The 23,754-nt window shown below is 47.8% G+C and overlaps 1 protein-coding gene across 2 annotated transcripts in view; it reads left to right on the top strand.

Moving 5' to 3' along the window:
* Cryl1 (crystallin lambda 1) overlaps positions 1–23,754 on the top strand; it is a 116,499-nt gene that overhangs the window by 78,108 nt on the left and 14,637 nt on the right. For both annotated transcript variants that reach the window (XM_036199356.1, XM_036199357.1), the window contains 2 exons: positions 3,303–3,464; positions 12,670–12,864. In XM_036199356.1, coding sequence (XP_036055249.1) covers positions 3,303–3,464; positions 12,670–12,864 — 357 coding nt within the window. The remainder of the gene's footprint in view (positions 1–3,302; positions 3,465–12,669; positions 12,865–23,754) is intronic.

The raw sequence follows: 23,754 nt of genomic DNA, 5'->3' as shown, positions 1-23,754 counted from the left end.
AGATAGGCCCAAGACAGACTGACTGGAGAAGCAGGAGAGTATGGATGAGAGATCCAGGGCATGTCCACATTCCTCTGCCATAGCTGTGTGTACCATCTTTGTAGCCTGTAGTGGTAAGTTTCTTGGGTCTGCCTGGCCCTGCAACTGGCAGCCACTTATAAAATAATCACTCAGAGGCTTATATTAATTATGATCTGGATGGTCTACGGCTCAAGCTTCTTGCTAGCTAGCTCTTATAACTTAACCCACATCAGTAGCCCTTTAGGGAAAGGATTGCAGCCCTTGGGGTCTGAGATTCTGATTAAAATGATCCACTCCCTTTTATAGACCTGGGCTACCTTAGTGGATAAGAAGGAACAGAGCCTAGCGCGTGACATGGACTGAAGCCTGAGGTCTGTGGCTCCATCCACCATGTACAACTGGGCTACGACAGCAAGAGCAACCAAATTTCAAGCCAACAGGCCACTGGAAACCCTTACATAATTGTAGAGGGTTTGGGTTTCCTGTGGTTCAAGTTTTCTTGCCTCTGTCATGATCAAACAATCTGGAGAAAGGCATAGAATTTCAGAGGAGAATCTGCAGGGCGGTGCACAATGAGTCCATTCTTTCCTGGCTCATACAAGCCCTGCATCGGTCTTCACCTCTGGCTTGACTACAAGGCTCCATTTAAACTGAACCCCCTAACAGACTTAACTGATCCAGGAGTGACTCAGTAGAACAGCCAGCTACTGTAGCTCTCTTTCCCGTTTTGATAAGGGACAGGACACAATGGGCTTTACAGTTCTTAAATGACTCCATTCTTCGCTTCTGTGTATGAGATGTGATGCTAATGTGATTTTTCCTTCTTAATAAAGTTTTCTGTGGCCTGATTGTACTTTTAAAAAATTGAAACAAGCACAACGTGGACCCCTTCCCATTTGGATAAAATTAAAAAGAATTTTTTTTCAAAATTTTATTTTATGTGTATGGGCATTTTGCCTGTGTTGTATCTGTGTACCATGAGTGTGCCTGATTCCCACAGAAGCCAGAAGAGGGCATTGAACCCCAGAACTGGAGTTACAAGTGGTTGTGAGCCACCATGTGGGTGCTGGGAACTGAACCCAGGTCCTCTGCAAGAGCAAGAAATGCTGTCAACCTCTGAGCCATCTCTCCAGCCCCTGCTTTGTTGATCTATTTATCTATCTATTCTTTATTTGTTATGTATTCTTTTGAGACACAGTGTAGCCCTGCCCAGTCTCAAACTGTCTGCAGCAGCAGGTGGCCTTGACCTTCTCGGCTGTCCTGGCTCCACTTTCCTAATGTTGGGGTCACAGGCTGGCTGGCAGCTTTTATTTGTGAGGAATAGACACTGGGTTTCTATAGTTGGGCTCTTGAGTTTCTTTTCATTACCTTAAATGTTACACAAATGTCGTGTTTCAGTGAAATTGGCTGGTGATCAGAGCCATCGAAGAGACCAAAGTGCCATTGTGATTGTGTTGATTGCTGTGAGTTGCTAAGACAGTGGTTCTCAACCTGTGGGTCGTAACTCCACAGGAGGTGCATATCAGATACCCTGCATTACGATTCATAACAGTAGCAAAATTATATTTATGAAGTAGCAACAAAATAATGCTATGGTTGGGGTCACCACATGAAGAACTGTGTTAAAGGGTCCCAGCATTAGGAAGGTTGAGAACCACTGAGCTAGGAGATGGGGGTCCCGACGTGCGAAGAATGACATGCACTTTGGATCTGAACTTCGGAATGGTCATTCTGAGCTTAAGAAATCACCAGGATGCTTGTGAAAAATGCAGGTACCTCAGTCCCGCCTGTATTAGGTCTGGGATGGGGGCCTGAGATTTCGTAGTTAAGGAGCACTTACTTGATTTCAATCCTTGGCTTCTGGGCCACTGTGAAAAGAAAGTGAGCGTCACGGGGTTGTGTTGGGGTTGGGGCATCTCTTGCTTCCCAGGTGAGCAGGGACCCACTTTGCTAGGAGTGATCCTCAGTGTGGCCCCCATAGGTGTAGGAGGGCACTTCCTCATACATCGTTTCCATCCAGAGCAGAGTGTCTATCTCAGCCCCAAGTTCCCAGGAACACCCCTTACCTGTGGCCAGCCTGGGCTGTTTGAGATTGCCATCTCAGTCCCACCTAGCCCTGTAATTAGAATTTCAGAGTGTTTGTTATCAGCAGTAATTAATCCAAATTCACTCCCCTATCTTTTCTATCCCACTGCCCACCCCATTTAGTACTTTGCAATTGTTAAAAACAAAGGTCTTTTTCAAAAGGACTCCCAATTAGAAATGGGTCCTGGAGCGCCTCTGGGGAGTTGCAGGTGCAATGCGTTTGTTCTTTGTAGGAGGATGAGATTTTCCCTTGAAGATCCCAGGTGTGATGGTCGGGGCAGATAGGGGAAGTATGTGGTGATGAAAGCACTCAGCTTCATAGCGGTTTGCCGGAGGGCTCCTGTGAGCTCTGTTGTAGAAGCCATCTCCCTGACAAATTTTCATCATGAGAAATTTTCAGTTGGCAGGTTCCCTTGCAGCCTTGGTTCTTGGAAATGGACGCAGAGTTGCCTCTAGCTGCTGGGCAAGTGCCTTCCCATGGAGCTGACCCCCAGCCCAGGCCTCTTAGGATGAGAATGTTCAGACCTGTCTAAAACCAGTAGCGAGCAAGACCCTGCCAGGAGCGATCCCATTCTCTCAGTGGTCTCTTCTGCTCTTAAACTCCTGGTGTGTTCTGGGGGGCACAGTGGGGGAGGGCAGGGGACACGGGATGGGACTGGATGATCTTTTCTCACTTCTGGTAAGGTCTATAGCTGAGGTTCCATTATCAAAATAGAGACCAATAAGAACACACACACACATTTACTTAATAAAGCTTTATGTGGCGTAGGACTAGTCAGAAGTGAGGATCCGAGAAACCCCGTGTGGTTTTACAGCTGGTAAGATGAAGAGTGGACAAAGATTCTAACTTGATGAGTGAGCAAGGCCTTCTGGATAGCTTTTTCCTGTCTGTCTTGCTGTCTTCAAAGCCAAGGTACCCCTTTCCTCTCCTCTGTGCGTCTCAGGGTACCTCCTGCGGAGGGTCTTGTGACCTACTTCTAGGAAAGGCAGAAAACTGTTTCATAGCCTGCTGCAGTGGGGGAAGGCCAGGGGAAAGAGCCAGTAAAACCTCCTGCCTCAACTGTTTCCAGAGTGCCCTGTGCTGGGGTTGTAGTTCTCTAGATCCATCATTTCCAGATTAGTTCATTCTAGGGACAAAGCAAACAGCCCGACTGTTGTCTTGATCGTAAGTAGTCATCCTAACGTGTCTCTTTCAGGAATGTGTTCCGGAGAACCTGGAGCTGAAGAAGAAGATTTTTGCCCAGCTGGATCGCATCGTGGACGATAGAGTCATCCTAAGCAGTTCCAGCTCTTGTCTGCTTCCTTCCAAGCTGTTTACAGGCTTGGCACACGTGAAGCAGTGCATTGTGGCTCATCCTGTGAGTACATTGTTTGTTTTGTTCCTTTGTGGTGTTGGGGATCAAACCCAGGTCCTCTCACAGGCTAGTCAAGTACCAAGGTACACTCCAGCCCTGGGCGTGTGATAAGCCTGGGGACTTGATTGTATCTCATTCTTCTTTTAGGGGCAATGCATTGCAATGGATCTGCAAGCATCTTGAACTGCTTTATGGAGGTGTCATCCACATACCACACAATCTGTTAGTCAATTTGGTGGTTTTACATACATTTAGGATTGTGCAATATCATCATTTTAAAAAAAAAGGAATATGATCCAAAATTCCTTGGAATTTTATCTGTGCATCTAAGGTGTCATGGCGTAAAACAAGCAGCATTTGCTACTTGAACCCTCAGTTCAGGGCACTCAGCATGTGGTATAAGGCTAGGTGCTAGGTTAGCAGTCCCATTATCCAAGTCAAAGTGCTGCATTAAAAATGTCCACCGGGGCTGGGGACTGGCTCAGTGGATAAAGGGTATGCTGGGCAAGCATGAGGGCCTGGGTTTGAATCCTGAGGACCCGTGTAAACTGAGACTAGTAGTGTGTGTGTGTCTGTAAACACAGAACTTCTGCAGGGAGGCGGGACATAGAGACAGGCGAACCCTGGAACCTCGAGGGCCAGCTAGCCCTGTGTATGCTGCTGCAAACAACAGAGACCTTGTCTCAAACGAAGTAGAAGGCAAGGTCTGATACCAGAGTTTGTCATCTGACCTCAGAATGTGGCCATGGCACAAGTGTGTGCATGTGTGCTCATACACACACACACACACACACACACACACACACACACACACACACACGATTTAAAAATGTCCGTGTCATACAGGAGCTTATAGACATGTCACTTGCCTTGTGTCATTTCCTGAAGGTCGTTCACAGGAGGATCAGCTCTGTTAAAATGCAGGTTCTGGGTGTCACTGCCAAAATTCTGATTTAGGGCATCTAAGTTGAAGCCCTCTTCTCCTGCTGTCCCCCCCCCCCCTTTACCCATCCACTGTAACCGACTAAGCACATTTCCTCACCAGGAACACCTTGTGTGGTCAGCAGGTGAGGGCAGGGACCAAGCATGGGGGTTTCGAGATCACTCGGTGAATGATGCTGGAGTCCTGACCATGAACTCAGCATGACTGTGAAGAACCAGGACAGCCTGTTTGGGTGGGAAAGCTAACTTAGCTCCTGCCATGATAAATAGGATGGTACATTGTGTCATTACCAGCCAAAAGCTGCACAGAGAAGCAGGGCCAGCCCGGCTGGGTTGATGGGAACTGTGCTGGAAGCTGGGGTATTGCGTAAGCCAAGGCTGTAGGGCAGGAGCAAGGGAGAGTATGTGGGGTGGGGTCATGATGGCATGGCCGGGAGAGCCCACACACTGAGAGGGGCAGGAGGAGGCTTGAAGATGAGAGATGGGGAACCTGTGTTAGTTACTTTTCTTGTTGATGCGGCCACATGTCTGACGGGAAGTGAATTAAGGGGAAAAGGTTTGTTTTAGCTCTTAGGTTGAGGGGCTGTCTATCATGTCAGAGAAAACATGGTGGAGAGAAGCAAGGAAGAGGCCGGGGGCAGGGTCAGCTGTGAACCTCAAGGCCTCTCACTCCTCCAGTGAGAAAAACTAAAGCTTCCACAGTCTTCCAGAGCAGCACCGGCAGCTGGGAAGCAAGTCTTCAAACCCATGAGCTAGTGGGGAGGAGAACCTTTTTTTTTTTTTTTTTTTTTTAAATAAAGATTTATTTATTTTTAGTTTATGTGTTTGGGTGATTTGCCTGCATGTATATCTGTGCACCACATGTATGCCTGGTATGTGCAGAGACCAGAAGAGGACCCCAGATCCCCCAGAACTGGAGTTACAAACAGCTGTGAGCTATCATGTGGATCCTGGGAATAGGACCTGAGTCCCCTGAAAGAGCAGAGAGTGTTCTTAATTGCTGAGCCATCTATCTAGCCCCACAGAGCATCTCATATCCAGACCATAGCAGCCAGCATCCCTTAACCAAAATGCTTGGGACTAAGAGTATTTCAGGATTTGAGGTTTAGAATGTTTACATAGTCTTTACCAATTGAGCATTCTTAGTCTAAAAATTCCCAAACCTGAAGAGCTTTGAAATTTAGATTTCTTTTTTAAGCACAGTGTCAGAGCTTAAAACATTTCAGATACCCAGACCCTTTGGAGGTGGAGAAGCCTCACCAGCAGGGCTCTAGAGGATCATGAGCGTTACTTTGAAGAACTGTGTGAGTCTAGGTACAGGGCAGCAGCATGGAGCCTTGGAAATGTTGCTGTGGCAAAGTCCAGGCCTCACAACACAGTGCACAGGGCCGCATTTGAGGCCTGAGGAGCCGGGGCTAGAATGGGGGCCAGGGAAAGTCTTCTTCCAAAGAAGAGCAGTTGAGAGGAGGTGCTAGACTGGTCGGGGTGCAGAAAAGGGACGAGTGACTGAACACCCACTAGATGCTCAGTCTCAAGACGCAGGCAGTCAAGACTCCAAGTTTTGCCATATTGTGAAATAACATGGAAAGAGTGAACCAAATGAACGTAGAGTGGAAATGGCTACCTTCAGTCATAGAACGTGCAGGTGACATTAGAGTCCAGAGGGACAAGAGCTGAAAGCGCCCAGGCATCAAGGCCTGAAGTTGTCTTTTCTCCTGTGATAGATGTCACCAAAGTCCCTCTGAAAACAGCCACTGACTGCTACAGTGGAAGGCATTTGCTTGGTGGAAAGCCACCAATTTCTAATCCGTTGTATTGCATTTAAGTTGGTCAAAAAGGAACACTATTTAAATCAAAGACTTCAGAAACCACTTGTATATCCTCAAAAAGATAAATGGCATGCGGCAAGTCTAGTTGGTAGATGGCTTTCCTAGTGTACGTGAGCCCTGGATTCTCTAGCAGTGTATGAAACTGGGTGGGGTGGTAAATGCCTGTAACCCCAGACTTCAGGAGATGGAGGCAGGGGGCTCTTAGGAGCTGGAGGTCATCTTCAGTGGCATGGTGTGTTTGAGGCCTTTCAGGATGTATGAGACCTTCACTCAAACCTAAATAAATGCTGAAGGCATAATGGTCTTTGGACACAGGACCTGGAGGAGCCAAACTGGATCTGACTGAAAGCCCTTTCCCTGAGGACTAGCTTTCATGGCATCAGAAGATGTCATACAAGCTTCTAAGGGAGGGAGGCAACCAACAGCCCTGCCCAACTATAAAGCCTGTGAACTACAGCAATGACCAGCATGGCACAATAATTCTAAGGGTGTAATAGTGGCACTCATACCTTGGCAGTAACCAACAGCTATCTAATTGGACTTATGACCTGCTCGATGAAACGGAAATCATGCTTGGTACTGGAAACGTAGTCAACTACTCAGGGCTGGTAAAGTCATGGATCTTCGAGGAAAACATACTATCACCACTTTACTAAACCAGCGTAATTCCTAACTACACTCTAAACGTTTACCCTTACGGTCTTCACCCCTCATCAAATGAACTTCTCTGCCAGAGACAGAGACCGTTACAGAAAACCACAGCCAATCGAGATGCAGAGAACAAGAGATCGTGTGGAGCCTAGTCCCAGTGAATACATCTATAGCACAACTCCCACACCTAAGGCTCTGGGGTCATCGTGGAAGAAGGGGAGCCATAGAAATAGGGAGTCTGCTAATAGGGACATGACCTGAACAGGGATGACACCCGTAGACATACTAGTGTGGAGGGGGAACTCTCACGGGGCTTCGACCCTAGACAAAGAGCTGTAGGCAACTAAGCATTGCTGAGAGAGGGGGAAGTGGTCTTCCCCCAGGCAGTGGTCCCCAATTGGTTGTCCAGTACTGGGCGGTCAGTCCTGAAGTGACAGTATACATCCAAACAACATGATATGGACTGAGGATGTTGTATTTAGGATGAGATGCAAAACAACAAAGAAAAAGAGGTTACGAATTTGAAAGTGCATGGGAGGGGTTGGAGGGAGGAGAGGGAGGGAGAAATGGTGTACTTGTATTTAATTTCAAAACATAAAATTACTAAAAAACAAAAACAAAGAATAGATAAATACATAAACTAAAGCATAAATTCAGCCCTCTCTAAAATCAGGTGTGGTGGTTCGCTCCTATAGTCCCAGGATTAAGGACACTGAGGCAGGAAGCTATAGAGTTATTTAAAAAAAAAGCCAAAATACCCCAAAAAACAAAGCAAAATAACAACAACAAAAACAAAATCAAAAGCCACCCCAAGCTGGGCAGTGGTGACGCACGCCTTTAATCCCAGCACTCGGGAGGCAGAGGCAGAGGCAGGCAGATCTCTGTAAGTTCAAGACCAGCCTGGTCTACAGAGAGAGATCCAGGACAGGCTCCAAAGCTACAGAGAAACTCTTTCTCGAAAAACCAAAAAAAAAAAAAAAAAAAAAAAAAGTCACCCCAAATTGATCTACTTAGTGGTAGAGCATTGCCCAGCTTGCAAAACCCTAGGTCTCAGTCCTAGCAGGACAGAGAGAGTACGCACACAATCTTTATTGTTTTTATGAGGGTTTTTTTCTTTAGACAAACTTGATGTTAACTAAAGCAAATCAGGTCACCAAAGTGAGCCATCTCTGGAGTCTGCCATCCTATGGCCTGCAGAGGAGTAGGCAGACCATCTGAAATCATATGGACAGTCCCAAAAAGTCTAGTCATCCCTAATCTTTGAGAATCCCCATTTTCTCCCAGTTCCCCTGGCCAGACCAGAGTGGCTGAACTCATGTCTACAGTCCTCTGGGATCTTTGCCTGGACAGGAAATCAGATGTCAAGAAGGAGGCCTGGTCATGCCCCTGCAGGGCCCTGGCACAGTGGATATTTGCCGTTGCGATAGGTTGTGGCCTCCACCTCCACACAGGGAAGCTCCAGCTGGCAAGTTAGGACAGCCCCATGTGCCCTCAGGCATGGTTTCTGAGGGGCAGGGCAGGTTTTCTGGTCATCTCTGTTCCAGGGGTGAGTGGAAGGTCCTGAGCAGTGGGTGTGTGCTGTCAGCACCGAGGGCCTCACGTGGGCTTCAGTGTGGGCTTCCCGGGCTGCCTGCCCTTCAGAGGCTGTGGAAGACCTGCTACATGAAGCCCCCAAAAGGAGAGGGTTGTCATGCACCCGCCTTCCCTGTTGTGGCCGTTCTTGCCCTCAGATGTGTTTTAGTTCAGCTTCCCTTCTTGTAGGGAGGAAGCCGGAGTTGGTGTTGTGTAGTGGGGGGGGGGGGCTTTAGAGAGACTGGCATGGGGCTCCAGAGGCCGTGTCTATCTCCCCACAGTGCCAGCCGCCCATTACAGCAGCGGAGCATTGGACCTCTTTTGGCCTCACCTTTACAAACTTTCCGTTCATCTTCCTTCCTGATCTGTTGTGGAGCTAATGGGGCCTCTCTGCTCTTTTTCTGTAGGTCAGGTTGCCTAGAAGGAGGCCACAGACTCTGGGATGGCCCCAGGTTCCTGGTCAGCTGCAGGGTGTCTCTTCCTGGAATTGGATAAGGGCCTGCTTGTTTTGAATAAAGTGTCCGCTGCCACTGTGCTTCCTCCTGTATGTTAGGCAAGGGCTGTACCGCTGAGCACCTCCAATCCTCTTATTCCTACAGCATCTTGCCATGTAGTCCAAGTCATTCTCAAGCTTGAGAGCCCCCGTGCCTCAGTGTCTTGGGGGCTGGGATGAAAGGTCAGCTCCCTGTACCGTATCTCCTGGTTGGATACCAAGTTAGTCCTATTGTTTCACACCCTTGGCTGAGGGAGCCCTGTTGTGATGCACACGCCTGCTTCTAGGCATCCTGGCACCTGGCTGGGGAAGAGCTGATACAGAACATGTTTATAAGGGGGTCTTCCGCTCACTTCCCGGGACGCTTGAGAGGAGTGGCCCCTGTGGTGGCCAGTGGGTGGATAACTGTCCTGCAGTGTCTGGAGACCATGGCCCCATTCCCCAGGATGGAAAGGAGACATCTGTGGGTATCACCAGGGATCAACCTGCCTTGGTTAGACCCGTGAGGAGAAGGCAGACTTAGAAGTGGTGCCCCTGTCTGAAGTCTGCTTCCTCTGTCGTGAGCATCTTGCTCTCTCCTTTCTTCTGTCCACTGTGTGGTCCAAGGCACTATCACTGCTCGTCTCTGGCTCCAAACAGATTGATTTCGTTGTCAGAGGCCAAGTGCTGTGGGTGGAGTGACGCCATTCTGCCTAGAGCCTCCTGGAGGGACAGAAGAGCGATCAGGTTCCATCTCAGGAGGTCTGAAGGGGCCAGTGTTTGACAGTTGTACCACTGTTTTGTTTCGTTTTTTGAGACTGGGTCTCACTGTATAGCCCTAGCTGGCCTGGGACTCTCTGTGTAGACCAGGCTGGCCTCACGGAAGTCTAGCCATTTCTGCCTTGGAGTGCTGGGTACTGGGATTAAAGGCATGCATCACCGTGTCTCCTCAGCTGCACAGCTTTCAAGCTGGCTATGGGGGAATCATGCCAGAATTTGGAGCTGGAGGTGGGGAGATCAGAACACCGTTTTTAATTTCTTTAATTAAATTTCTTTTAATTGTGGTAACCACAAAGTCGACCACTTTAACAGTGCTAAGGGGGGGGGGGCAGAGGCATTAAACACATGCCTACCTTTGTGTTTTTACTATTCCCCATCTTGGAAAGCTTCCCTTCCTGAAACAGGCTTACCCCTTAAATATCTGTTCCCTCTCCAGCCCCCACCACTGCACACCCTATGATGTATTAACACAACAGAATGTCCCCATATCAAGAGATGCGTGTCTGTCTTTGCCACCTGTGACATTCACAATGTTTCAAGGACCTGGAGCCCAACTTCTCCAGTTCATCTGATGCAGGTGTACTTCCATTTTTTATAGTCCTGATTTTCTTATTTGAATAATTTTATATTTATTTATGTGCTCCGTGTATGTGTGTGCACACATGCCAAGGTTGTAAGACACACTTCAGGAGTTGGTTCTCTCCTTCCAGTAGGTGGGCCATAGGGATTGAATTCAGTTGGGAAGCTTGGCAGCTGGGACCTTTACCTCCAGATCCATCCCACTAGCCCCCATAATCTTGATTTTTTAAAAAAGTGTCATAGGTTAAGTAGTTAAGTGAAACAGGTGATTAAGTTGGGGGCATTGATTTTATGTAAGTTACTTATTTAAAGTTGAGCCAGGGATATAGCTCAGTAGTAGAGTGCTTACTTACCATGAGCGAGGCTGTAGGTTCAGTTCCCAGCACTAAAGAGAAAAACACAGGCTCATCCTTGTAATACCAGAACCCAGGAAGCTGACAAAGAGAATGTCTGTTGGTTTGAGTCAGTCTGGACTACAGAGTGAGTTTCATATCAACAACTGATTTTTAAAACCACATAAAATAAAATGAATTTAAAAATAACACAAAAAATAATAAAGCTTGGCCCTGTGGTCACAAGTGTGGGAGACCCATCCTCCACCCCCACCAGCTGCAACACTCCGGAGAGCAGGCCCCGCACTTCTCCAGGGCAGCACAATAGGACCAACCCTGTCAGTGCAGGTGTGGAGGAGCCAGCCCTGAAGTTGTAAGCATGGGAGAGCTCTCCCCATTTCCCATCTGGCGGACTAACCCTACAGCTGCCCAGACCCAACGATATGACTTGGTCTGCCTCATCAATCACCCCATCTATGATCTCCTGGAGCACATGAAGGAACCTGACCTGCAGACCCAAAGCTGCAGGATCTCACAACACAGGGCGGCAGCAGGATATCCAGGAGGAGCCCTAGTAAGGGTCCAGCATGGTCGTAGAAACCAGAGGCCTCGAACCAGGCCAGTGACTCTTTGCAGTGAACACTTGCAAGTAAACGGACAAAGGGATTCACGGCATGACTCACTGTGTCACACTGCAGCTTCCATGACAAGATTTTTTTTTTTTTTTTCCAGACAGGATTTCTCTATGTAGCTTTGAGCCTTTCCTGGATCTCACTCTGTAGCCCAGGCTGTAGACCACTCACAAAGTTCTGCCTGGCTCTGCTTCCTGAGTGGTGGGATTAAAGGCGTGCACCACCACAACCCGGCCTCCATGACAAGATTTTTAAGCCCCCCTCCCCGTTTTTCTTTTCCTTTTTTCTCTTAAATTTTGTTTTATTTGGGGGTGTGCAGGGGCAGAGGGCAGATGTGAAGGGATGGGGAAATGAATGGGATCAAGATACATGAGGTAAAGGGCACATAAAATAAATAAATCAAAAATAAATAATAATAATAATAAAGCTTATCCCTGGGTAGATCATGTACCTTCTTGAAGTGGTACCTTTTATCCCTCCCCCGCTAGAAGTCATTGCAGAGGGTGTTTGTGTAATCATCTACGATTGGCAGAGCAAAAGCCATGGAGGGGCTTTCCTCATGGACCAGATTGTCCTAGTACAGGCTGGTTAGGCACTGCTAAGCTGCGTTTTCTTGGGATGTTTGCTAGTTCTTGATGGGGAGTAGCCAAGGAACTAAGTGTGAACTGAGAAAACCGGAGCTGAGAACCACACCAGCATCTCCACTGGGTCCCTCCCATTGATAGGGGCCTTCCTGTCTCCAACCACCCTGAGGTATGGGGCTGCCCAGGTGCTGTGTTGTCTGTGATTTCCAGAACAGAACAGGGCTTTAGATTGCCAAAGTAGGCGAGGTGTACAAGGAGGGACCAGGGAAGTACCAGGCTTTGGGAGATTCTGTCTATGGGGTATTTGAGACAGGAGTTACTCTGTAGCCCAGGCTGGTTTGGAACTCAATATATAGATGAAGCTAGCTAGTGTCTACCTGCCCTCTGCCTCAGCCTCCCAGGCTTTGGGGTTGCAAGCATGAACCATCACCCTTGGCCATCCCGTTCATGTTCTTAACACAGGCAGAGAATGGCCAAGCCTGAGGAGTCTGGGATGGGAAGGTGGTTCTAGGCAGTGGGTAAAGCTCTCAGTAACTAGTATAGAAACCTTGTCCTGGGGAGGCTGGAGGGCTTGGGGTCCTCCATAATGTATACAAGATGGCAGCGTGCACCTTGTATGTTCTTTTCAGAAACAAAATGATACAGTTCTGTGCTCACCGCCCCCCAACCCCCACCCCTGTGTGTGCATCCCTTTCTCCAGTCTTGTCTTTCTCAACCTTTCCAGAGTTGCTCCCATCCCACTTGTCACTTGACACAGGTGAGGTGGAGTGGGCTAGGGCAGCACCCCACTGTCAGCCATGGCCTTGACCCTCTGTTCTTCTCTCCCTCTTAAAAGGTCAATCCACCCTATTATGTCCCGCTGGTTGAGCTAATCCCTCACCCAGAGACAGCTCCAGCCACAGTGGACAGAACCTATGCCTTGATGAGGAAGATTGGACAGTCCCCAGTGAGAGTCCTGAAGGAGATCGATGGCTTCGTCCTGAACCGCCTGCAGTATGCGATCATCAGTGAGGCCTGGAGACTGGTGGAGGTTCGTGCCCTGTGTCCCTCCTCCCTTCCCTGTTCCTCCTGGCCTCACCCCATCTTTCTCCTTCTTCCCTGTGTCCTTCTTCCATCTCTCCCTTCCCCCCTCTCCTCTCTTCTTCCTGCCCTTCTTCCTGGTTGAGTAGGAAAGGAGTCACTTTCTGGGTCTGTCAGTTAGAGGACACCCAGGGTTCCTTGCTCTCTTCTGGAGACCCAGGGCATTCCATTTGGAAACAACACAACATAGCAGTTCACTGTCTGAAAGATCCCTCTCTATAAGTCATTATTTGATAGCAAGACATAATTGCAAACCTCTCCTGCCCTTGGTACAAAATCAACCTGTGTGTGAGGTGTTGCATTCTCCCACAGACCCATTTTTACCTCTTGGTGTCACAATTGTTCAGGATGAGAAAATATTCTTTTTGTACAAAAAAAACTTGTATTCCCTTAAAGAACCCAGCTTATTTCAAGAACTGGGAAAAACCGTAATAAATACTAAGCTTGTTAGTAATAGGCTTGTTTTCTTCATTCAAACGTACAGCGCCACATCCATGCAGGTGATAGTAAAGTGTATAAGGGACTGCCTCATTCTCAGGTGGGGAGGGCAGTGCTTGGCTTGGACCATCCACACTGGGTGTAGTCCCACAGCTCCTTGTAAGCGCGCAGGACGGGAACCAAGAAGCCAGCTGCACCTCACCTTTTGTGGGTGTTATATTTCCTTCCAGTATTTCCTCCAGACTTCAACAGGTGTGCATGATGTATGTGACTCTCCCTGTTAGAGTCATCATGTGACCCTACTTACCTGTACACTAGGTGCACACTGTGCTGTGACTCAGTGTTTAAATCTGCCTCCCACTCTACACCTGCTGTGTACGTGCTGGGATCTCACACTCCTTGAATAGTGTTTTAGAAATCAATCAGTGTCAGGACATTTTAAAGAAACCCTACATGTAAAATACCTTCTTTGAGGTCTATTTAAAATAGAACAGCAATCTAAGAGACCCAAGAAAAATTTGGTACTATAGTACAACATGGTAAGGAGTGGTGTTGTGGCAATTTTAACTTTTTGGGGTTTGTTTTGTTTTTTCAAGATAGGGTTTCTCTGTGTAGCTTTGGAGCCTGTCCTGGATCTTGCTCTGTAGCCCAGGCTGGCCTCGAACTCACAGAGATCCGCCTGGCTCTGCCTCCCGAGTGCTGGGATTAAAGGCATGTGCCACCACCGCCCGGCTCCAGGGTTTTTTATTTTTATTTTTATATGTTGTTTTTAAGTTGAGAGTAATTCTTTACTCTGAATTAAGTCTTGCTTAGTTTACTTGAAAGTTGTGAACTAACTTTGGAAAGAATGCAGAGACTTGTGTAGGACTTACGCAGGAGATGTGCACAGACCTTGTCTGTGTTTGACCACACAGCGGAGCTGATTGTAGATGGGAAGCTCTAAGCAGGATTGGTGTGTCTCCTTGGACTGTTGGATGAAAGCACACTGAAGCAGATGCTGAGTCCACTTCCCTGCATGCTCCCACTGGCTTGTGCTGTCTGCCCTTTTTCCAGGAAAAGACATGGGAAGGTTAGGGAAGTGTGACTGCAACCCCAAGTCTTGCCTGTGCTCAGGTGCAAAAGTGATCTGAAGACTGTTAGGACTGAACTGCGGGTGTGTCTCCAGCCTGTAGGGGCTCGGGGCTCTACACGCGGACAGGGAGGAGGCAGGGATGCAGAGAGCCTAGGAGTGGATCCAGGAGTGTGCCTCCTTTTACCATATCAACTTAGCAGCAGCTCCTGGACTCTTCTCCCAGGACCTTGAGCAGGGGAGCCTGGATATTGGTTCTCCACCGAAACAGTTGCTGGCATGGGCTTCTGTGCGTCTGCACGGACCCCTTCCTGTCTACATGTTTCCAAAGCCGAGTGAGAGGCTGTGGTTCATCTTGAGGTGACTCTAGAGAAATCCTCCCCACGGTAACTGTGCCAGCTGCAGGACCCCTCTCCCGTAGAAGTGTGTCTGATGCTGTACCTGCTGGGGGTTGGCTTAAGGATACCCGACTACTGTGTACATTTTTATAGGAAGGTCTTTGCCTGTGGCCTGGCCCCTCTCCAGCCACTGCAGTCAGCGAAGGTTGGAAACCCTCTGCACAGAGCGCTGCCCTCCTGGTGCAGATCTGCCTGCTGTGCTTGCAGCCTCTGTTCCAGGCAGAGGTTAAGTGACTCCTCACAACTTCAGATAGAGCCTGTTGGACTTAGTTTACATTTTGGGGTGTTCAACTTGATGGGAGTGTTTCAATTGGGGTTTTTCCAAGTTTTCGTCAACATTCTAGGGTGATTTTACTATCAAAAAGAGCAGAATTGAGGCTAGTTACAGGCCTTGCAAAGAGCCCCCCCATCTCCCCTCCCTCTCTGTCCCTCCCTTCCCTCCCTTCCTCTCTTCTTCCATATCCCTACTCTCACTAATCGGCTTTTGGAGAAAGGTCATTTTAAGGAGGCCAGGCTGGTTTGAAACTCATCATACAACCTGTGTGAACCCTGAAACACTTAATCCTCCATTACAGACAGGCACCGAAGGCCTGGCCCAGAGCTTCTCTTTGCACGTAAAGCCTGGGCTGGGTTCCACATGTGGCTGGGAAACCCGGCCCTCAGCCTGGACTGAGAGAACAGAATGAGCTTCCATATGTGAGGTGGCTTCCCCACCTCTGCAGTTCCCCATAGGTGCGCTGTCTCCTCGTTCTCTCTTTCTGCTCCACACAAGTCTGGTACATTCATTGGTGGTACTTGGTTTCAGGTATAAAGAGCCTCAGAGCTTTTGTCCAGACATCTTGGTGCAAATCCTGTTTCCTGTCGTCTGTATGAGCTCTGGATAGATCAAAGCCAAGTATGCATGTCCATGTCCTGACCCTATGTTAGGGTCTAGGACAGGGTAAGGCAAGCAGTGGGCCTGGATGGAACCCAGAGTATTTCTACCCAGCATGGCGGTGCTTTGGTGCTGATGTGGAAAGAGGAAGCTGCCTTGGTGTTCACCGGCTGTGATTCTCAGAGTTACATTGACTTTCTTGGTATGGAGCCAGCCTAGTCTGGAATAACTCTCACTTGCTCATGGACTTTCTTTATATATTTAATTTAAAAGTTTTGCTTTTAATTGATAAATCATTGTGTTTATTTGTGGAATGCACAGTGGTGTTTGACTATTCTGTTCTCTGTGTTTGCACTAATATACACTCTCATGTGATATACTGTTTACTTTAGATATTGCTGAGTTCCATTTGTTTATTTGTGCATCTGAATTCATGGCAGATATTTACTGGTAGTTTCTATGCTGTATTATGAGTTTGATTCCAGGGTAGTTCCCAGTCACTCTTAACCTGTGTGTTGTGAGCCCTTCGGGGATCGAACAACCCTTTTACAGGAGTTGCCTAAGACCATCAGAAAATGCAGGTATTTACATTATGGTTCATAACAGCAGCAAAATTACAGTTATGAAGTAGCAATGAAATAATTTGATGGTTGGGGGTCACCACAACATGAGGGACTGTATCAAAGTGTCACAGCATTAGGAAGATTGAGGACCACTGCTCTAGGATCCATCACCTCCCAATAGTGCCAAGCCAGAGACAAAGGCCTTTGGGGGACACTTAATGTCTAAACAGCAGGAACTTTTCTTTCATTGATCAGTATCTATGTTTCCTGTTCTAAATTCCAGTCACTAGTTACAGAGGGCATAACTGAATTCTTGTAGCTAAGCAACCAAGATCAATTCTAAGAGAAGCAAAGGAGGAGTGACGTGGGAGAAGGCTCCCGGTGGACATGTCCACTGGCAGGTGCTTGTGAAGTCCTGTGCTGCGGTGGCATTTCCAGGTGAGGGAGAGAAAGAAGAGTAGTAAGAGGCGTGCTCTTATCCTCTTTGCACACCCCAGCTGTGACTTGCTCTTTGTGGCTGTCCCCACACGCTCTGGAGAAGAATGGAACCCAAGGAAATGAAGGAACCGGGGTCTGTAGAATTGTCTCGTAGATGTTAGTCCTGTTTTATCCTCTCTTCTAGTCTGGCTTCTGGGGCACAGAAGACCTTCCTGAACTGGTAAATGCTGGGCATACAGGTCTGGCTGCAGTCTAGTAACACTAACATTTCCCTGCCAGGGCTCTGTCACTGGGTGATAAGATCCTTTTGGCTGGGAGGGAATTTCAAGTTCATGTTCCTGAGGCGTTAACACAGTGAGGGGAGTTATGTTGTGATGAAAAGTCTTTGGCCAGACAATAGCTGAGTTTATCCCCCATAAATTCTTTCCCCATCAGGGTAAGGTAGGTGGAGGAGCCTGGAATGAGTCATGAAACCATTATCAGGTTCTCAGCCTGTTGGCATGTTTTGGTGGTAAGCCTTAGAAATTGCTTACCATGGGTTTTATCCTTCTGAGCGGTGTAATCCCTAGCAGGATTCCTGTTCTTAGGGCCCTATGGGGGTGAGGAGAAAGCATTCCCTTTGCCCTTGAGAGGTTTAGGAATAGACTGACAAGCGACAAGGTTTGCAAATTTGTGACCCTGCCAGGAGGACGTCACAGGACCGTGAGTGCCCAATAACCCCTCAAGGTCCAGACGGCTATGTGCCCTTTTTTGTAAGGGAGAGGAAAATGGCAGAATATAGGGCATATTTGAAGGGCAGTAATTTCTAAGCAGAATGAATGACCTGGAAAACAGATAGTAGTTCATAAATCATTCTTTTTGGAAGCTGAGTGGACCCAGGAGACGGACAAGAGCTGTGTCAAAGTCTGTCCAGGGGTGGCGGCATCTCAGGCTTCATCCTGGGGTAGGCAGGTTTAGTTCATGAAACCTCAGAGAGACAAAGGCTGTTGTTTTCCTCTTTGGTGAGTCTAGTCTTCGGGCAGGAAGAGGAAAGTTAGCCTATGTACCCAGTCTTCCAGCATCTGCCAACACACAAGGCACTTGACTTAAAGTCGGTGTGCTGTGTTGTGGGGAGACAGTCTACGGCCCCTGCATCCTGAGATACTGGATTCAGTTCTTAGCCTCTTAGCCTTTCACAAGGGGCGTGGTCGGTGGCATCTGATCAAGACGCCCTGGGGGGTTCGGTTCAGACACAGAGTGCCAAGTGCTGGGAGAATTATTCCAGTTAACAGTGTGCTTCAAAGCTCATGTGGTCACATTAGCTGGTGAGGCTTCTTCCAGAGACTTCTGCTGAATATTACTTACCTGAAGTTGCTGCAGGGATTAGGAATCAGCCCAGCCCACCCGGCACAGTTACCTGCTCATCACAGTCACTTCCCCTGGTAGGATTTCAGAGCTTGGAAAGCTTCACTCTCCATTTCCCATGATTGGATATGTTCAGATCTACCAATCAGTTCTCAGCATCAGAAGAAATACGCTGTTATTTTAGACTTTACACAACAGGAAATTGGCCAATAAGTTGAGTGACTTGGTGCACACACTACAGCCTGGTTGGGAATTGAGACCCACACCCACCTGCCTCTGTTGCAGGGTCTATGAAGTGGAGATGATAATGATGATAATGGACCTGTTTCTTCCTGGGCTATGATGAGGACCAGGTGGGGGTCTCTGTGTAAGGGCTAGACCAGTGTCCGACACGTAGCTTATGGTGATACCCTCTGATTTATCCTTCTTTCTCATGCACGGCCGCTCTTGCCAGGGATGCTCTAAGATGGTGGTTCTCAATCTTCCTAGTGCAGGGTGCAACCCTTTAACACCTCGTGTTGTGGTGACACCTACCACAAAATTATTTTGTTGCTACTCCGTTACTATAATTTTGCTACTGTAATGAATCGTAATGTAAATATTTTTTCCTGATGGTCTTAGCCAACCCCTGTGAAAAAGATCCTTCACCCCCCATACCCACCCACAATGAGCTGAGACCCACAGGTTGAGAACCAGTGCGCTAAGCTGAGGCCCTCACATCCTGTCTATAAAGGTGACACCCCTCAGGACTTCCTGGGCCTCACCTGGGTGCTTATGAGAAATGCAGTCTATAGCTCCTCCGCCCCTCCCCGCCCCCAGCCTGTGGAGTCAGAATCTGTACTGTGACCAACCAGCCAGGGAATTCTAATGGATGTCAACGCTGGAGAAGCCTTGGATGTGGCTTTCCTGAAGCCTGGGCCTGAAAGTCTCCTTAGACTGGGTTTCATCTGTTCAAAGATAAGCTCTGCACATTACAGCTGGTGGGGTAGCTTAGTGGACTGGCAGCTCTTTGTTCCTTAATAGAATTATTAATACCAGTCTGGGCTGTACTTGATGGGGTCTCCATTTCACTCCTCGATTGTTTTTTCCTCTTTATTTCCCTCTGCCTGCTTATATGTGTTTTGTTCTATCTCTTTATCTGGAACTCAGACCTCCCATCCATACCAGTGTCTACTTAAATCCAGGTTCTGGTGATTTCGATGCTGTATGAATTTGAGCCCCAGTTTAAAACACTGAGTGCCTCTGCCTGTTCCAGAAGAGATGTGAAAATCGATTTTTGACACAGGGTCTCAGTATGTAGCCTTGGCTATTTTAGAACTTGCTATGTAGACCAAGCTGGCTTTGAACTCACAGAGATCTGCTTGCCTCTGCCTTGCGAGTGTTGGGATTAAAGGTGTGTAGCTCCATTCCAGGCTCAAACGTTTTAAAAAAGTTTTAATTCACCCTCATTAAAGCACAGATAGGGGTTTGGGATGTAGCTCGGTTGGTAGAGCGCTTGCCAAGCATGCGTGAGGTGCTAGTTGTGACGCCCAGTACCACATAAACCATGGGAGTTGAGGCCAGTCTGGGCTTCAATGAGACCCTGTCTGAAGAAACAAAAAACAAAAGTGAAAACCAGGCAGGTTGAACCAAGGCAAGACTGGAATTGTCAGGTGAGAACTGCTCTTCCCATCACAAGCTCCCTGGCCAGACCCTGTCTCACTTGGAATTGCTTCCTGGTCACATTGCTCACACATGTAACACAAGCCACACCTCACCCGTTCATTTCCTGAGCAGAGATGCAAATTGTGATCAGGTTTTCTGTCAGGAGAGAACGTCCGTCCGTGAGTAGAAGCAGGAACCCGGAGGATGAGGCTGGAATGTACAGTCAGCTCTGGAGAGAGTTGTAGATCATAGTTCTGTTCAGATACCCTGCTTGCAGCAAGGGGGAATTGGGGTACCTGGCTGCCAGCAGCATACAGAAGTGAGAGCTCTTAGCTACTTGCGGGATGCAGGACTGAGGGCACCCTGTACCCTAGAAAGTCAGATGGTCAGTGTGTCTACCGCAGCCCACAAGTCGCCAGAGGGAATCAGAGTTTCTTCGGTTTAGTTCTTTTCACTCTTTGAACCCTGTGAAGTCGGCTGAAGACTTTCCTGACCCAGAGTCCTTATGAAGAAGCCGCTCTGTCCAATGACAGTGCCAAGGCAACACGTCTGTCAGGCTTCACTGTAGCTGATGCATGACTGTTCCCTAGGACCAGCTCCCTGTGGGTGACCTTCTTCTGTGCAGACACACTGAGAGCAGCCACACTTCTGGGCAGGAGAGCTTTTGGGGGAGCCCGGAACTATACCAGAGCCCCACTTCCAAGTCAGCACAGTGTCCAGTTCAGCAGCAACCAGGAGATGCTCCCAGAAGTAGAGCAGCTGATGTGTAGTCTGGCTCTCTGGAAATCTCAGTGAAAGCTAGCAAACTGAATATTAGAAACGGCATGTGAAGAGCATCATCTGTACGATCAAGTGGGGTTTGTCCGAGACATGCAAGAATGGTTCAACACAAGCAGATCTGTAAATATGATGCCTCCCATCAACAAAGAGCCAAACCCATGTGATCCCCTGGGGAGATGCCAAAAAGCATTTGCCAGAATTCAGCATCCTTCTGTGATGAAACAGGCAAACTCCATATGTTAGGTGAAGAAACTGGTGTACCTTGGCTGGATTGGTGACACATGCCTTTAATTCTAGCACTTGGAAGGCAGAGGCAAGTGGATCTCTGTGAGTTTGAGACTAGCCTGGTCTACACAGTGAATTTGAGGCTAGCCAGGCTACATAGTAAGCCCCTGTCTAAAAGAAAAGGTAGATAAAAAGAATACCTCAACACAGGAATACCAAAACCCACAGCAAGCATCATAATTCAGCGCTCATATAGCAATAAGTCAAAAACTTTTCCTCTACACTCAAGGAAAAGCAGAGGATGCTCACGTCACTGCTTCTCTTGATATTTTCGGCACTGGAGGCTTCCTTTGGATTCAGACCGCTTTGTTCCCAGGTGACTCCTCAAAGTTCAGGTTGAGTGTTCCTAAACAAGGCATCTGAAATCTGGAATATTTCCAATTATAAAACTTAGTGATTTTGATGTTAGATTAAAATAAATTTTAGATTTCAGACTTTTGGAATAGGGGCATTCAACTAGTACTCTATGCAAATATTCCAATGTATGAAAAGCTCTAAAATCTGGTGGCCATCCAGTTCTCAGTGGTCTGGGGTCCTGGAGTCCTGAGCATGCCAGACAAAACCTTAGCCCATGCTGCTGCCTCTGTTGGTGTCTGGCAGCAACTGGTTGACCTTCCAGAAAATGGTGCATCCTTTTTGTTCTTGTGTCTGGTTTTAAGGTTAAGACATACTGTAATACAGTTCATTGTCTACCCAAACATGGTCATCTACGCAATGAACTGAGAAATAGTGCTCTGAAAATTATAACTTTATTCTATTTTAGAACTTTAAAGAAAATTCCTCGGGGAAAATGCCCCTAGCTTTTCCCTGTTCCAAGTCTAATTCCTATCTTTTCTCCAAGCTTCCATCCATTATCCCTAATATAAATGCTTTGCCCTGACATTTATTGATGTTTAATGGCTTCCTTATTTCATTTGGTTGACTTTTAAATGTTGGGATGTTTCTCCCATTGCAGGTTGTTTTGAAATAGCTTCTGTTTCTGTCATGACCTTGACTCAGTGACTCCTTCGTTCCTGTGCCTTTGTCCTTGGGGGTCATTTCACTGGTAGTCTGGAGTGTGGGCTCTCTAGACCAGGGAATGGCATTTTCATCACTTACTACATGTGACCAGAATGTCCCCGAGAGTGTGATATGCTTCTCCTGCCACCCAAGGGGCACACGGGACACTTGTCCCCAGCAGGCTCACCTGTCAGGGCCGCCTGTGGAGGCTGGAGGGGGATCTCTAGCTCTTCGGTGTCTTTCAGATGGCTCTTGACAAGATGTGTGTTTTCTAGGCATGATTCAGTGTCCTGTTGCATGAGCTAAGTGTGGGCTTCGGTAGGCTTTTCTACAGTTAGCAAAATCTGCCCCTGTCATCATGCAGGAATGTCTGTGTCCTGCTTCCAAGAACTCTTGTAAGTGTTGGCAAGAGGCCATGCTGCTTACAAACCTGTGAGTAACTATGGGTCATGAGGCAGTTCTCTCTCAGACATCTTTTATTTTCTCCTTATTAAGATGTCCTCTTGCCTCACATCTCCCTGGAAGGTGGCATGGGTGGGGTGGGAGTGTTTAGGCCGGGGCTTTTTTGCTCTTACTCCTGGGGCTGGAGTTACAGGTTGCTGGGAACCACCTGATATAGATGCTGGGAACCAAACTCAGATCTTCTGCAAGGGCCGTCAGTGTGTGCTCTTGACTGCTAATCTCTCTCTCTTTCTCTCACATCCCTAGCTCTCTGTGTCAAGTTTGTGGTGTAGAGGAGCAGTGATGTGTGGAGAAGAAAATAAAAAACAATGTACAAGACTATTCTGGTAGAGAGAACTAACCCATGGCCCCACTTCCTTTCTTGTGAGAACTGTACCATGATAGCCCTCGGTTTACAAGACCAATGCTCTAATTGGTAAACTATGGAGCCCAAACACTTCTCAGTTTCAACCTCCAGACCCCAACCTCTGTTTCTGGACCATCCATAAGGGCTCCAGGAATGAATGTCTCCAAGAGGGGCAGCACTGAACCTGGCTGTGGCTGGAGTTGTCTCATCCAGCCTACCTGGGACACCTCAGGAGACAGAGACACTGCTGAAACTCGGGGTTGCTCCATGTCAATAGGGATTGGAGTGGCCCGTTGACCTGTGACCTCTTCCCAGCGGCAGAGATAATGGCAGACCCACTTTCCTTCCTGCCCCCCTTAGGTGACTGAGGGTGGCAGAGCCACAGGTCTTATTGTGCACATCACAGTCTGGAACTTACTCACAACACCACCTCTTCCTACTCTTCACCCCTCATTGTGGTGGGTATTGTGTTCCCTGAAATATTGTGTGTTCCCTGAAATAAACTTATCTGGGGTCAGAGAGCAGGAAGGCCACAAGATTAAACATAAGGATAGGCAGTGGTAGCCCACGCCTTTAATCCCAGAAACCCAGCCTTTAATCCCAGGGAGTGATGCAGAAAGTAGAAAGATACATAAGGCGTGAAGACCAGGCACCAGAGTTAGTTAAGCATTTAGTTAGTTAAGCACTTGGCTGGTTTAGCATTCAGGCTTTGGAGCAGCACAGTTCAGCTGAGAGCCATTGGGATGAGGATTCAGAAGCTTGCAGCCTGAGGAAATAGACCAGCTGAGGAACTGGCAAGGCGAGATAGCTGTGGCTTGTTCTGCTTCTCTGATCTTCCAGCATTCACCCCAATAACTGGCCTCAGGTTTGATTTTATTAACGAGTACCTTTAAGATTCATACTACACCTCATCTTTTCAATGAAGACACTGGGCTCACACCCTCACAGTTTGGGTTGACGGTTGGGGGAGGGAGGAACTCCAGTTACCTCATCTGCATGCCTGGTAGCGAGGCTGGGTCCCTGAACGTTGTGACCATAGTGACCAAGTAAGGAAGGACTGTTTGCTCAGAGCTCCTTGACAACTCGGGACCAAGTGTGGGAAATCAACAAAACAAAAATGGAAGAACATAACTGGGAATTGGTTTTTAAAAATGAGACAAGGTGGCCAAGATTAAAATGAAAAAATGAAGGGAAAATGGA

Source organism: Onychomys torridus, chromosome 9 (assembly GCF_903995425.1).
Source record: "Onychomys torridus chromosome 9, mOncTor1.1, whole genome shotgun sequence".
NCBI classification, from domain to species: domain Eukaryota; kingdom Metazoa; phylum Chordata; class Mammalia; order Rodentia; family Cricetidae; genus Onychomys; species Onychomys torridus.
The sequence above is the reverse complement of the archived record's forward strand: the minus strand, read 5'-3'. Positions and strand labels throughout refer to the sequence as shown.